Here is a 15,630-nt window from a genome sequence, read left to right as displayed (position 1 = left end):
GAACCATGGGTACAAGTCCAAATACAGGGAATCGCCTCAGACATGTCTTTTTACACTGATTCATCAGATTTTGAAAGACAGGTAAAACACGCACAGTAAACCAATACAATCAGTGCTGCAACCTACACAACATTCGTATGTCGGGCGGGTACTTAAGAAATACAGTTCGCTCTACCACCATGTATAGTGTAACAAAGCCCTGAACTATACTCATGCTAATAATGGTTGTCACCCCCTTCAATTTTTTTATTGGAGAGGGGGTGTGGGGTGGGGAGGGGGATGACAACCGTCATTGGCATGAGTATATTATAGTAAAAGTACGAGGACGCTTGAGTCCGAGTGCTTTAACGTTATAATGGTTTAGGGCGAAAGTGTGCTTTATTGCACTATACATGGTGGTAGAGCGAACTGTATTTCTTTTCTAAGATGCCATACTTAATACTTTCTAAGGATATTTACGATTAATCTAATGCAGAAAACAAACGACGGTGTCGGTTACATAAATTAAGAATCCTTGCACAGGGCTGACTGGCGCGCTGTTCTATTGACGTGTCTGCGCTCCTACGTTAAGACGAACGTTACCGGAAAAAACAAATGATAAACAGTTTGATGACGGTTTACGTTCGGATTAAATATCTTCTCTAAATTATTTTAATTACATCTGTGGTTAACGTAAACCATATGGGGCAATATTAACGTTGCATTTCTACTACCAACGTAAGTTCAGATCAGTACATCCAGATGAAGCTGAGTAGTCAAGCGACATTCCACGATTGCATTGTGGGAATGTAAACATTGCGAACGTTACCGTGTTGCTGAAAACTTGTGAGTCGAATTGAGACATTTTAACCGTCGGAAAACATAAACGTAATGTTTCCACCAGTGATGTTAGATACGTGAAGCAACTGCAAACCAAGAAACGGGATGCAACGGGGTAGTTTACTGCAGGAGGCTGTACGAGGCGATGATAACTGACATGCATCGTGACGTCGTTTACATTGTGACTTAATGCAAAATTGTTCGATTACGAGGGGCAGACTAGAATGGCGCAGTGACGCCAATACATTTTGACGTAATGCAAAAAGTGAACATTATCGTCTGATAAAGTACTGTCTGCGCCTTTGATCTTTCACCGAAGTATCTTAGAAACACAACTACAGGGCGGGTTGTGCGGACACAGTACATGACGTCACTGTATTGACGTCACAATTGACACAGTTAGCACTCTGGGTAGTCGTCCTCTGACGGTTAGCGGAACAATCCAGACGTTTTAGTTTGATCTTGATTGCACAACTGTCGTATCTGATTCGTCGTGTGTTGATGCTGATGACTGAGGGTGTGTCAACTGTCGTCAGCCCAGCTTGTCACGATTAATGGTAACTGCCCCCGTCTGAAGTTTGGCTGGGGACGTTGGGATCTGTCTGTTGCATGACCCTCACCTGGGTGTACACAAACAATTGCAAAATATTTATAACATACAGGTTACATCATTTTACTTTTGAGTATCATTACTTTCCTGAAATGTATGATTCTCCCAGGTGCGAGGTGACCAAAGAGAGACGATAGACACATGGCACTAAACATGACAATGAGAGGCTAGCGCCTCAACCTTACTGTGTGACGTCATTCATTGTGTCCTATTACGTCAACAATGCTGCCCCATATTACGTCAATAATGGTGTCCCTATTAAGTCAACAATAATGCCCCATTACGTCAACAATATGTCTTTTACGCCACCAAGGTTGCCCCCATTACGTCAACTGTGGTGTCTCTATTACGTCCACAATTGTGCTACTATTACGTCAACAATGTCGTTTCTATTTCGTCAACAACGCTGCCCATATTACGGATTATAATGGTGTCCCCATACACGTCAACAATGTAACGGTGCAACTATTACGTCAACGATGCCGCCTTCTGTTGTACGACCCTAAATCCGAGTATATACGCAAAAAGACACATGGAAGTCAAATACTACAAGTAAATACGACAACAATATATAACTTGACAGCCTGCTTATTTAATTCCCCATGAAACACTTACTGAGCGACATCCTCCAGCAGAACTATATAGACCAGCCACAAAAACAAAATAAGCATCGTTACAATTCTCCATAAACATGCAAATGTAAAAAAACAATGAAGAGTTTCCATGTGAGTTTAGGAGATGGAATTTGAGATCACAAGACTGACTGACTGAGTTTGGTTTTACGCCGCTTTTAGCAATATTCCAGCAACATCACGGCGGGGGACACCAGAAATGAGATCACGGCCCTGAGATCACGAAACGTAGCACATGCATATGTCTTCTATTCCCTTTACTAATTACTATGTATACATGTGTATTTGTATACACATGTTGTTCCAATGTATAGTTTGATTTCCTGTCAGTTCCTTTTTGTGTGGCTGATATATATGTACAGTCCTACCCATTTGGCGTGATCACTTTAGTTATTAAATCAAAGAGCAAGAAAATACGTATTTTAAAACACTTATCTGTTGAACGTGACTAGTAGGACAGAGCGGCACCATATACCTGCTGTATATTTTGGCAAATGGATAATATTAATTTCCATTCGCAGGATCAACATGGGATCTACTCTCTGCTTTCTGTGACGACGTATCTGAAGAAGGAAACAGGCAGCGGCAGAGTAGGTGAACGTTGTGTTGGTAACTTGTCTTACGATAAAATGCAGACTGTGTTTGCTTGATTACATACGACGGTAGGCAACCGCTCTTGGTGAGCGGCAAAGTTACTGTTCAACACACTCACGTGGACTTGGGTGAACTTTGTCATTCTCTCGCAGGGTCGAGATGACCACGATGGCCAGGAAGATAGCAATGCCCTGGAACATGTATAGATATAACGTGTGATAGTCTCTCATGGTGGAAGCAGTCCAATACAAACGTTCAATTATAAAGTGTTATTTTGTAATGAGATCCTCCTAGAGTATCCGATAATATGACCTGTACGGCACATATATACAGCACAGTTGTGTCTATCACAGCAGCATAGGAACTCCACGCTAATAACTATTTCATACAGAACGAAGATACATTAATACATATCATGGGCCGTTCTCCTTTCATGGGAATGTGTAACACAATGTATGATTGAACATTCATCACCTCCACACGGGCAGTGATATGTACATGCCATGTGTACATCGGCAGTCTTTAAGCCCTACATCGGCCTTTAAGCCATGTGTACATCGGCAGTCTTTAAGCCATACAGCCACGTGTACATCGGCAGTCTTTAAGCCATACAGCCACGTGTACATCGGCAGTCTTTAAGCCATACAGCCACGTGTACATCGGCAGTCTTTAAGCCATACAGCCACGTGTACATCGGCAGTCTTTAAGCCACGTACGTACATACATCAGCACGTGTACATCGGCAGTCTTTAAGCCATACAGCCACGTGTACATCGGCAGTCTTTAAGCCATAGCAGCCACGTGTACATCGGCAGTCTTTAAGCCATACAGCCACGTGTACATCGGCAGTCTTTAAGCCATACAGCCACGTGTACATCGGCAGTCTTTAAGCCCAGCCACGTACAACCATGTGTACGTCGGCAGTCTTTAAGCCATACAACCATGTGTACATCGGCAGTCTTTAAGCCCTACAGCCCATACAATACGTGTACATCGGCAGTCTTTAAGCCATACAGCCACGTGTACATCGGCAGTCTTTAAGCCATGCAGCCATGTGTACATCGGCAGTCTTTAAGCCATGCAGCCATGTGTACATCGGCAGTCTTTAAGCCATACAGCCATGTGTACATCGGCAGTCTTTAAGCCATACAGCCACGTGTACATCGGCAGTCTTTAAGCCATGCAGCCACGTACACGTTGATAGTTATTCATCAATATTGTTGCCATTGTAACAAGTTTTCCTGTATTGCATACACCAGGTCTAACCTATTACCTGTATTGTAGACACAGGTGTAACGTATTTACCTGTATTGTAGACACAGGTGTAACCTATTTACCTGTATTGTAGACACAGGTGTAACGTAACGTATTGTAGACACTGTATTGTAGTAGACACCAGGTGTAACGTATTTACCTGTATTGTAGACACAGGTGTAACGTATTTACCTGTATTGTAGACACAGGTGTAACGTATTTACCTGTATTGTAGACACCAGGTGTAACGTATTTACCTGTATTGTAGACACAGGTGTAACGTATTTACCTGTATTGTAGACACAGGTGTAACCTATTTACCTGTATTGTAGACACCAGGTGTAACGTATTTACCTGTATTGTAGACACAGGTGTAACCTATTTACCTGTATTGTAGACACCAGGTGTAACCTATTTACCTGTATTGTAGACACAGGTGTAACCTATTTACCTGTATTGTAGACACAGGTGTAACGTATTTACCTGTATTGTAGACACAGGTGTAACGTATTTACCTGTATTGTAGACACAGGTGTAACCTATTTACCTGTATTGTAGACATTTACCTGCATTAGGTGTAACCTGTATTGTAGTGTAACGTATTTACCAGTATTGTAGAGACAGATGTAACGTATTTACCAGTATTGTAGACACAGGTGTAACGTATTTACCTGTATTGTAGACACAGGTGTAACCTATTTACCTGTATTGTAGACACAGGTGTATTGCATTTACCTGTATTGTAGACACAGGTAACCTATTTACCTGTATTGTGTAACGTAGACACAGGTGTAACGTAGACCAGGTGTATTTACCTGTATTGTAGACACCAGGTGTAACGTATTTACCTGTATTGTAGACACAGGTGTAACCTATTTACCTGTATTGTAGAGACAGGTGTAACCTATTTACCTGTATTTACCTGTAACCTATTTACCTGTGTAGACACCAGGGTGTAACGTATTTACCTGTATTGTAGACACAGGTGTAACGTATTTACCTGTATTGTAGACACAGGTGTAACGTATTTACCTGTATTGTAGACACAGGTGTAACGTATTTACCTGTATTGTAGACACAGGTGTAACCTATTTACCTGTATTGTAGACACAGATGTTACATATTTACCAGTATTGTAGACACAGGTGTAACGTATTTACCTGTATTGCACACACCAGAATGACTGTGGCCATCAGTAAGTTGGACAACTGCTGCCACTTGCTGTCCGGGTTCTGTTCCAAACAAACATGTCGTCATGTCAGCGTGATGTCATTACGTTGTCATGGCAGCTGCTGTCTTTGAGTCAAACATATCTTGTACACGTATCGTTATGGTATAGCTGGTGTAACAGACTCGGTTCTCTCGGTGGCCACTTGTATAATTTACCAGCAAATATTTTACAGGTTTCCGATATTTTCTGAACATTACGTAGTATGGAAGGACTGGAAGGTTTCTCCGAACGCTGCTAAGTATTTTAATGGCATGACCTAAATCACAGAAGTGTGAAGGAAGGCGACATTTGAAAAATAATAATGCTTTGAGATAATGCTTAAAATAAAACGAAACATTTTGATACTTGATATTTAACAGATCTGTTGGTATGTCATCATGAATCACCTACTTGATGTCCTCAAACCACGTGACGGTCCAGCGGTGGAGTCACGTGAGTACGGTCCATGTCACCTACCTCGAAGGGAGTCGGGATGCGGACCATGCTGTAGACAACGACGATGATAACGAGGATAACCTGCAGTAGGATGTACTGAAAGAGAAATGATGGCATCAGTGACGCAGGAGACGTCAGACAAGATGCATGTACAACCACGAGTGTACATCCTGAGCAACTCCTCGTGCCGAAAAGTCGAACGTTTTGAAAACAATGTTATATTTTATCGGTGGTTTGTGAATCTCACGTAGCATAAGTTGGTTGATGAAAATGTGGTTAAAACATTTCTTTTAACAAAGTGAATGTATATATGAACAATAATCTATATCCAAGCTTGCAACAGAATAGGTTTCAACAGAGTAACCCTAGAACCCATCCCATTTATAACACATAACAAATCGGTGGTATGGAACAAAGTCCAACTTGACCCTACATTTTACCGAGGTTACGCCCCCTGAAGCACGTGTTTTATAATGTTTGGTTTACGTTGGAGATGTGTCATGCCGTACAGCAAATGGAAGCTGTCTTCATAAGCTTTTCACAGATATACATCCCTTCATTGTAATTCACAGACACTATACAAGTCCAATGTCAGGCACAATAACCCCAGTGGAACAGTATGGAGGCCATGAGGAATGTTACTATTCGTAGCTTTCTAAACCCGTCCACGCTGACGTGGAGTTGGCGTCTGCCGGGAGAGCGGAACGTCTGGGTTCGATCCCAAACCATGAATATAATGATGTTACCTGCGTAATACTCGGTGTTCATGGGACTGGTCGGATGGGTTTCAGTACATTGCGTCATGCTGAACTGTCGTATGGTTGTCATTACGTAAAGACGCACGCACGCGCGCACACACACGCCGCTTCAACAGCCAACTCACCAAAGCCAGGGATATGCGTTTCCTCTGCCGAGCGCCGAAGAAGCCGAACAAGCTGACGATGAAGGAGACTGGTCCAGCTATCAAGAAGAACTGGCAGGTGTCCACGTACACTTCCTTCCCCCTGACCATGTCAGCAGCGTCCATCTGTGTGACGGTGACGTCCAGGAGAGGTTCCATGGTGGACATCACGGCCCCGAGGATTATGAAGTCAATGCTCTTCACCTGCAGCACAGTGTCAAGGTTCAGTACATAGAAACAACACTCAGCAACATACAAACCATCACGACAACAACACTCAGCAACATACAAACCATCACGACAACAACACCCAGCAACATACAAACCATCACGGCAACAACAACTCAGCAACATACAAACCATCACGACAACAACACCCAGCAACATACAAACCAACATGGCAACAACACTCAGCAACATACAAACCATCACGGCAACAACACTCAGCAACATACAAACCATCACGGCAACAACACTCAGCAACATACAAACCATCATGGCAACAACACTCAACAACATACAAACCATCATGGCAACAACACTCAGCAACATACAAACCATCATGGCAACAACACTCAGCAACATACAAACCATCACGGCAACAACACTCAACAACATACAAACCATCATGGCAACAACACTCAACAACATACAAACCATCATGGCAACAACACTCAGCAACATACAAACCATCATGGCAACAACACTCAGCAACATACAAACCATCAAGGCAACAACACTCAACAACATACAAACCATCATGGCAACAACACTCAGCAACATACAAACCATCACGGCAACAACACTCAACAACATACAAACCATCATGGCAACAACACTCAACAACATACAAACCATCATGGCAACAACACTCAGCAACATACAAACCATCATGGCAACAACACTCAACAACATACAAACCATCATGGCAACAACACTCAGCAACATACAAACCATCACGACAACAACACTCAGCAACATACAAACCATCATGGCAACAACACTCAACAACATACAAACCATCACGGCAACAACACTCAGCAACATACAAACCATCACGGCAACAACACTCAGCAACATACAAACCAACATGGCAACAACACTCAGCAACATACAAACCATCACGGCAACAACACTCAGCAACATACAAACCATCACGGCAACAACACTCAGCAACATACAAACCATCATGGCAACAACACTCAGCAACATACAAACCATCACGGCAACAACACTCAGCAACATACAAACCAACATGGCAACAACACTCAACAACATACAAACCATCACGGCAACAACACTCAGCAACATACAAACCATCACGGCAACAACACTCAACAACATACAAACCATCATGGCAACAACACTCAACAACATACAAACCAACATGGCAACAACACTCAACAACATACAAACCATCATGGCAACAACACTCAACAACATACAAACCATCATGGCAACAACACTCAACAACATACAAACCAACATGGCAACAACACTCAACAACATACAAACCATCATGGCAACAACACTCAGCAACATACAAACCATCATGGCAACAACACTCAACAACATACAAACCATCATGGCAACAACACTCAACAACATACAAACCATCATGGCAACAACAACACTCAACAACATACAAACCATCATGGCAACAACACTCAACAACATACAAACCATCATGGCAACAACACTCAACAACATACAAACCATCATGGCAACAACACTCAACAACATACAAACCATCATGGCAACAACACTCAACAACATACAAACCATCATGGCAACAACACTCAACAACATACAAACCATCATGGCAACAACACTCAGCAACATACAAAACCATCATGGCAACAACACTCAACAACATACAAACCATCACGGCAACAACACTCAACAACATACAAACCATCACGACAACAACACTCAACAACATACAAACCATCATGGCAACAACACTCAACAACATACAAACCATCACGACAACAACACTCAACAACATACAAACCATCATGGCAACAACACTCAACAACATACAAACCAACATGGCAACAACACTCAGCAACATACAAAACCATCATGGCAACAACACTCAGCAACATACAAACCATCATGGCAACAACACTCAACAACATACAAACCATCATGGCAACAACACTCAGCAACATACAAACCATCATGGCAACAACACTCAGCAACATACAAACCAACATGGCAACAACACTCAACAACATACAAACCATCATGGCAAATAACACTCAGCAACATACAAACCATCATGGCAACAACACTCAGCAACATACAAACCATCATGGCAACAACACTCAACAACATACAAACCATCATGGCAACAACACTCAGCAACATACAAACCATCATGGCAACAACACTCAACAACATACAAACCATCATGGCAACAACACTCAACAACATACAAACCAACATGGCAAATAACACAAACAACTCAAACCACATACAAACCATCATGGCAACAACACTCAGCAACATACAAACCATCATGGCAACAACACTCAACAACATACAAACCATCATGGCAACAACACTCAACAACATACAAACCATCATGGCAACAACACTCAACAACATACAAACCATCATGGCAACAACACTCAACAACATACAAACCATCATGGCAACAACACTCAACAACATACAAACCATCATGGCAACAACACTCAACAACATACAAACCATCATGGCAACAACACTCAACAACATACAAACCATCATGGCAAATAAACACTCAACAACATACAAACCATCATGGCAACAACACTCAACAACATACAAACCATCATGGCAACAAACACTCAACAACATACACAAACCATCATGGCAACAACACTCAACAACATACAAACCATCATGGCAACAACACTCAACAACATACAAACCATCATGGCAACAACAACCTCAACAACATACAAACCATCATGGCAACAACACTCAACAACATACAACAACATAACCATCATGGCAACAACACTCAACAACATACAAACCATCATGGCAACAACACTCAACAACATACAAACCATCATGGCAACAACACTCAACAACATACAAACCATCATGGCAACAACACTCAACAACATACAAACCATCATGGCAACAACACTCAACAACATACAAACCATCATGGCAACAACACTCAACAACATACAAACCATCATGGCAACAACACTCAACAACATACAAACCATCACTGGCAACAACAAACTCAACAACATACAAACCATCATGGCAACAACACTCAACAACATACAAACCATCATGGCAACAACACTCAACAACATACAAACCATCATGGCAACAACACTCAACAACATACAAACCATCATGGCAACAACACTCAACAACATACAAACCATCATGGCAACAACACTCAACAACATACAAAACCATCATGGCAACAACACTCAACAACATACAAACCATCATGGCAACAACACTCAGCAACATACAAACCATCATCATGCAACAACACTCAACAACATACAAACCAACATGGCAACAACACTCAACAACATACAAACCATCATGGCAACAACACTCAACAACATACAAACCATCATGGCAACAACACTCAACAACATACAAAACCATCATGGCAACAACACTCAACAACATACAAACCAACATGGCAACAACACTCAACAACATACAAACCATCATGGCAACAACACTCAACAACATACAAAACCATCATGGCAAATAACACTCAGCAACATACAAACCATCATGGCAACAACACTCAACAACATACAAAACCACTCAACAACATACAAACCATCATGGCAACAACACTCAACAACATACAAACCATCATGGCAACAACACTCAACAACATACAAACCATCATGGCAACAACACTCAACAACATACAAAACCATCATGGCAACAACACTCAACAACATACAAAACCATCATGGCAACAACACCAACAACATACAAACCATCATGGCAACAACACTCAACAACATACAAACCAACCATCATGGCAAACAACACTCTCAGCAACAACATACAAACCATCATGGCAACAACACTCAACAACATACACTAAACCATCATGGCAACAACACTCAACAACATACAAACCATCATGGCAACAACACTCAACAACATACAAACCAACATGGCAACAACACTCAACAACATACAAAACCATCATGGCAACAACACACTAACACTCAACAACATACAAACCATCATGGCAACAACACTCAGCAACATACAAACCATCATGGCAACAACACTCAACAACATACAAACCATCATGGCAACAACACTCAACAACATACAAACCATCATGGCAACAACACTCAACAACATACAAAACCATCATGGCAACAACACTCAACAACATACAAACCATCATGGCAACAACACTCAACAACATACAAACCATCATGGCAACAACACTCAACAACATACAAACCATCATGGCAAACATGGCAAACAACACTCAACAACATACAAACCATCATGGCAACAACACTCAACAACATACAAACCATCATGGCAACAACACTCAACAACATACAAACCATCATGGCAACAACACTCAGCAACATACAAACCATCATGGCAACAACACTCAACAACATACAAAACCAACATGGCAACAACACTCCAACAACATACAAACCATCATGGCAACAACACTCAACAACATACAAAACCATCATGGCAACAACACTCAGCAACATACAAACCATCATGGCAACAACACTCAACAACATACAAACCATCATGGCAAATAACACTCAACAACATACACAAACCATCATGGCAACAACACTCAACAACATACAAACCATCATGGCAACAACACTCAACAACAACATACAAACCATCATGGCAACAACACTCAACAACATACAAACCATCATGGCAACAACACTCAACAACATACAAAACCAACATGGCAACAACACTCAACAACATACAAACCATCATGGCAACAACACTCAACAACATACAAACCATCATGGCAACAACACTCAACAACATACAAAACCATCATGGCAACAACACTCAGCAACATACAAACCATCATGGCAACAACACTCAACAACATACAAACCATCATGGCAACAACACTCAACAACATACAAACCATCATGGCAACAACACTCAACAACATACAAACCAACATGGCAACAACACTCAGCAACATACAAACCATCATGGCAACAACACTCAGCAACATACAAACCATCATGGCAACAACACTAACAACTCAAACCAACACTCAACAACATACAAAACCATCACGGCAACAACACTCAACAACATACAAACCATCATGGCAACAACATGGCAACAACAAACCATCATGGCAACAACATACAATACCATCATGGCAACAACACTCAACAACATACAAAATACCATCATGGCAACAACACTCAACAACATACAAAACCATCATGGCAACAACACTCAACAACATACAAACCATCATGGCAACAACACTCAACAACATACAAACCATCATGGCAACAACACTCAAACAACATACAAACCATCATGGCAACAACACACTCAACAACATACAAACCATCATGGCAACAACACTCAACAACATACAAACCATCATGGCAACAACACTCAACAACATACAAACCATCATGGCAACAACACTCAACAACATACAAACCATCATGGCAACAACACTCAACAACATACAAACAACATACAAACCATCATGGCAACAACACTCAACAACATACAAACCAACATGGCAGCAACACAAACCAACAACAACATACAAACCATCATGGCAACAACACTCAACAACATACAAACCAACATGGCAACAACACTCAACAACATACAAACCATCATGGCAACAACACTCAACAACATACAAACCATCATGGCAACAACAACAACAACAACATACAAAACCATCATGGCAACAACACTCAACAACATATCATGGCAACAACCAACATACATAAAACATCATGGCAACAACACTCAACAACATACAAACCATCATGGCAACAACACTCAACAACATACAAACCATCATGGCAACAACACCCAACAACATACAAACCATCATGGCAACAACACTCAACAACAACATACAAACCATCATGGCAACAACACTCAACAACATACAAACCAACATGGCAACAACGCTCAACAACATACAAACCATCATGGCAACAACACTCAACAACATACAAACCATCATGGCAACAACACTCAACAACATACAAACCAACATGGCAACAACACTCAGCAACATACAAAACCATCATGGCAACAACACTCAACAACATACAAACCATCATGGCAACAACACTCAACAACATACAAAACCATCATGGCAACAACACTCAGCAACATACAAACCATCATGGCAACAACACTCAACAACATACAAACCATCATGGCAACAACACTCAACAACATACAAACCATCATGGCAACAACACTCAACAACATACAAACCATCATGGCAACAACACTCAACAACATACAAACCATCATGGCAACAACACTCAACAACATACAAAACCAACATGGCAACAACACTCAACAACATACAAACCATCATGGCAACAACACTCAACAACATACAAACCATCATGGCAACAACACTCAACAACATACAAAAACCATCATGGCAACAACACTCAACAACATACAAACCAACATGGCAACAACACTCAACAACATACAAACCATCATGGCAACAACACTCAGCAACATACAAAACCATCATGGCAACAACACTCAGCAACATACAAACCATCATGGCAACAACACTCAACAACATACAAACCATCATGGCAACAACACTCAACAACATACAAACCATCATGGCAACAACACTCAACAACATACAAACCATCATGGCAACAACACTCAACAACATACAAACCATCATGGCAACAACACTCAACAACATACAAACCATCATGGCAACAACACTCAACAACATACAAACCATCATGGCAACAACACTCAACAACATACAAACCAACATGGCAACAACACTCAACAACATACAAACCATCATGGCAACAACACTCAACAACATACAAACCATCATGGCAACAACACTCAGCAACATACAAAACCATCATGGCAACAACACTCAGCAACATACAAACCATCATGGCAACAACTTACAAGCAACACTCAACAACATACAAACCATCATGGCAACAACACTCAACAACATACAAACCATCATGGCAACAACACTCAACAACATACAAACCATCATGGCAACAACACTCAGCAACATACAAACCATCATGGCAACAACACTCAACAACATACAAACCATCATGGCAACAACACTCAACAACATACAAACCATCATGGCAACAACACTCAACAACAACATACAAACCATCATGGCAACAACACTCAACAACATACAAACCATCATGGCAACAACACAACAACAACATACAAACCAACAACATCCATCATGGCAACAACACTCAACAACATACAAACCATCATGGCAACAACACTCAACAACATACAAACCATCATGGCAACAACACTCAACAACATACAAACCATCATGGCAACAACACTCAACAACATACAAACCAACATGGCAACAACACTCAACAACATACAAACCAACATGGCAACAACACTCAACAACATACAAACCATCATGGCAACAACACTCAACAACATACAAACCATCATGGCAACAACACTCAACAACATACAAACCATCATGGCAACAACACTCAACAACATACAAACCATCATGGCAACAACACTCAACAACATACAAACCATCATGGCAACAACACTCAACAACATACAAACCAACATGGCAACAACACTCAGCAACATACAAACCATCATGGCAACAACACTCAACAACATACAAACCATCATGGCAACAACACTCAACAACATACAAACCATCATGGCAACAACACTCAACAACATACAAACCATCATGGCAACAACACTCAACAACATACAAACCATCATGGCAACAACACTCAACAACATACAAACCAACATGGCAACAACACTCAACAACATACAAACCATCATGGCAACAACACTCAACAACATACAAACCATCATGGCAACAACACTCAACAACATACAAAACCAACATGGCAACAACACTCAACAACATACAAACCATCATGGGCAACAACACTCAACAACATACAAACCATCATGGCAACAACACTCAACAACATACAAACCATCATGGCAACAACACTCAACAACATACAAACCATCATGGCAACAACACTCAACAACATACAAACCATCATGGCAACAACACTCCAGCAACATACAAACCATCATGGCAACAACACTCAACAACATACAAACCATCATGGCAACAACACTCAGCAACATACAAACCATCATGGCAACAACACTCAACAACATACAAACCATCATGGCAACAACACTCAACAACATACAAACCAATCATGGCAACAACGCAACAACATACAAAACCAACATGGCAACAACACTCAACAACATACAAACCATCATGGCAACAACACTCAACAACATACAAACCAACATGGCAACAACACTCAACAACATACAAACCAACATGGCAACAACACTCAACAACATACAAACCATCATGGCAACAACACCCAACAACATACAAACCATCATGGCAACAACACTACAGCAACAACACTACAACACCAAACCATGGCAATAACACTCAGGAACATACAAACCATCATGGCAACAACACTCAACAACATACAAACCATCATGGCAACAACACTCAACAACATACAAACCAACATGGCAACAACACTCAACAACATACAAACCAACATGGCAACAACACTCAACAACATACAAACCATCATGGCAACAACACTCCAACAACATACAAACCAACATGGCAACAACACTAACATGCGCAACAACATACAAAACCATCACGGCAACAAAACACTCAGCAACATACAAACCATCATGGCAACAACACTCAACAACACATACAAACCATCATGGCAGCAACACTCAACAACATACAAACCATCATGGCAACAACACTCAGCAACATACAAAACCATCATGGCAACAACACTCAACAACATACAAACCATCATGGCAACAACACTAACAAAAC

At 41.1% G+C, this 15,630-nt stretch overlaps 1 protein-coding gene across 1 annotated transcript in view; it reads right to left on the bottom strand.

Annotated features, from left to right (window-relative positions):
* Positions 1-1,020: 1,020 nt before the first annotated feature.
* The window catches only part of LOC124288493, a 36,345-nt gene continuing 21,735 nt past the window's right edge, over positions 1,021-15,630 (bottom strand). Inside the window, exons 3-7 of the mRNA XM_046725015.1 lie at positions 6,459-6,680; positions 5,597-5,671; positions 5,070-5,141; positions 2,774-2,846; positions 1,021-1,439 (exon numbers count right to left, since the gene is read on the bottom strand). Of these exons, the coding sequence (XP_046580971.1) occupies positions 1,342-1,439; positions 2,774-2,846; positions 5,070-5,141; positions 5,597-5,671; positions 6,459-6,680 (540 nt within the window). The 3' untranslated portion in view covers positions 1,021-1,341. The remainder of the gene's footprint in view (positions 1,440-2,773; positions 2,847-5,069; positions 5,142-5,596; positions 5,672-6,458; positions 6,681-15,630) is intronic.

This window comes from Haliotis rubra, unplaced genomic scaffold, assembly GCF_003918875.1.
Source record: "Haliotis rubra isolate DU_JTF1 unplaced genomic scaffold, ASM391887v1 Scf1110, whole genome shotgun sequence".
In the NCBI taxonomy this organism is placed as follows: Eukaryota; Metazoa; Mollusca; class Gastropoda; order Lepetellida; family Haliotidae; genus Haliotis; species Haliotis rubra.
This window is presented reverse-complemented; position numbering and strand designations above follow the sequence as displayed.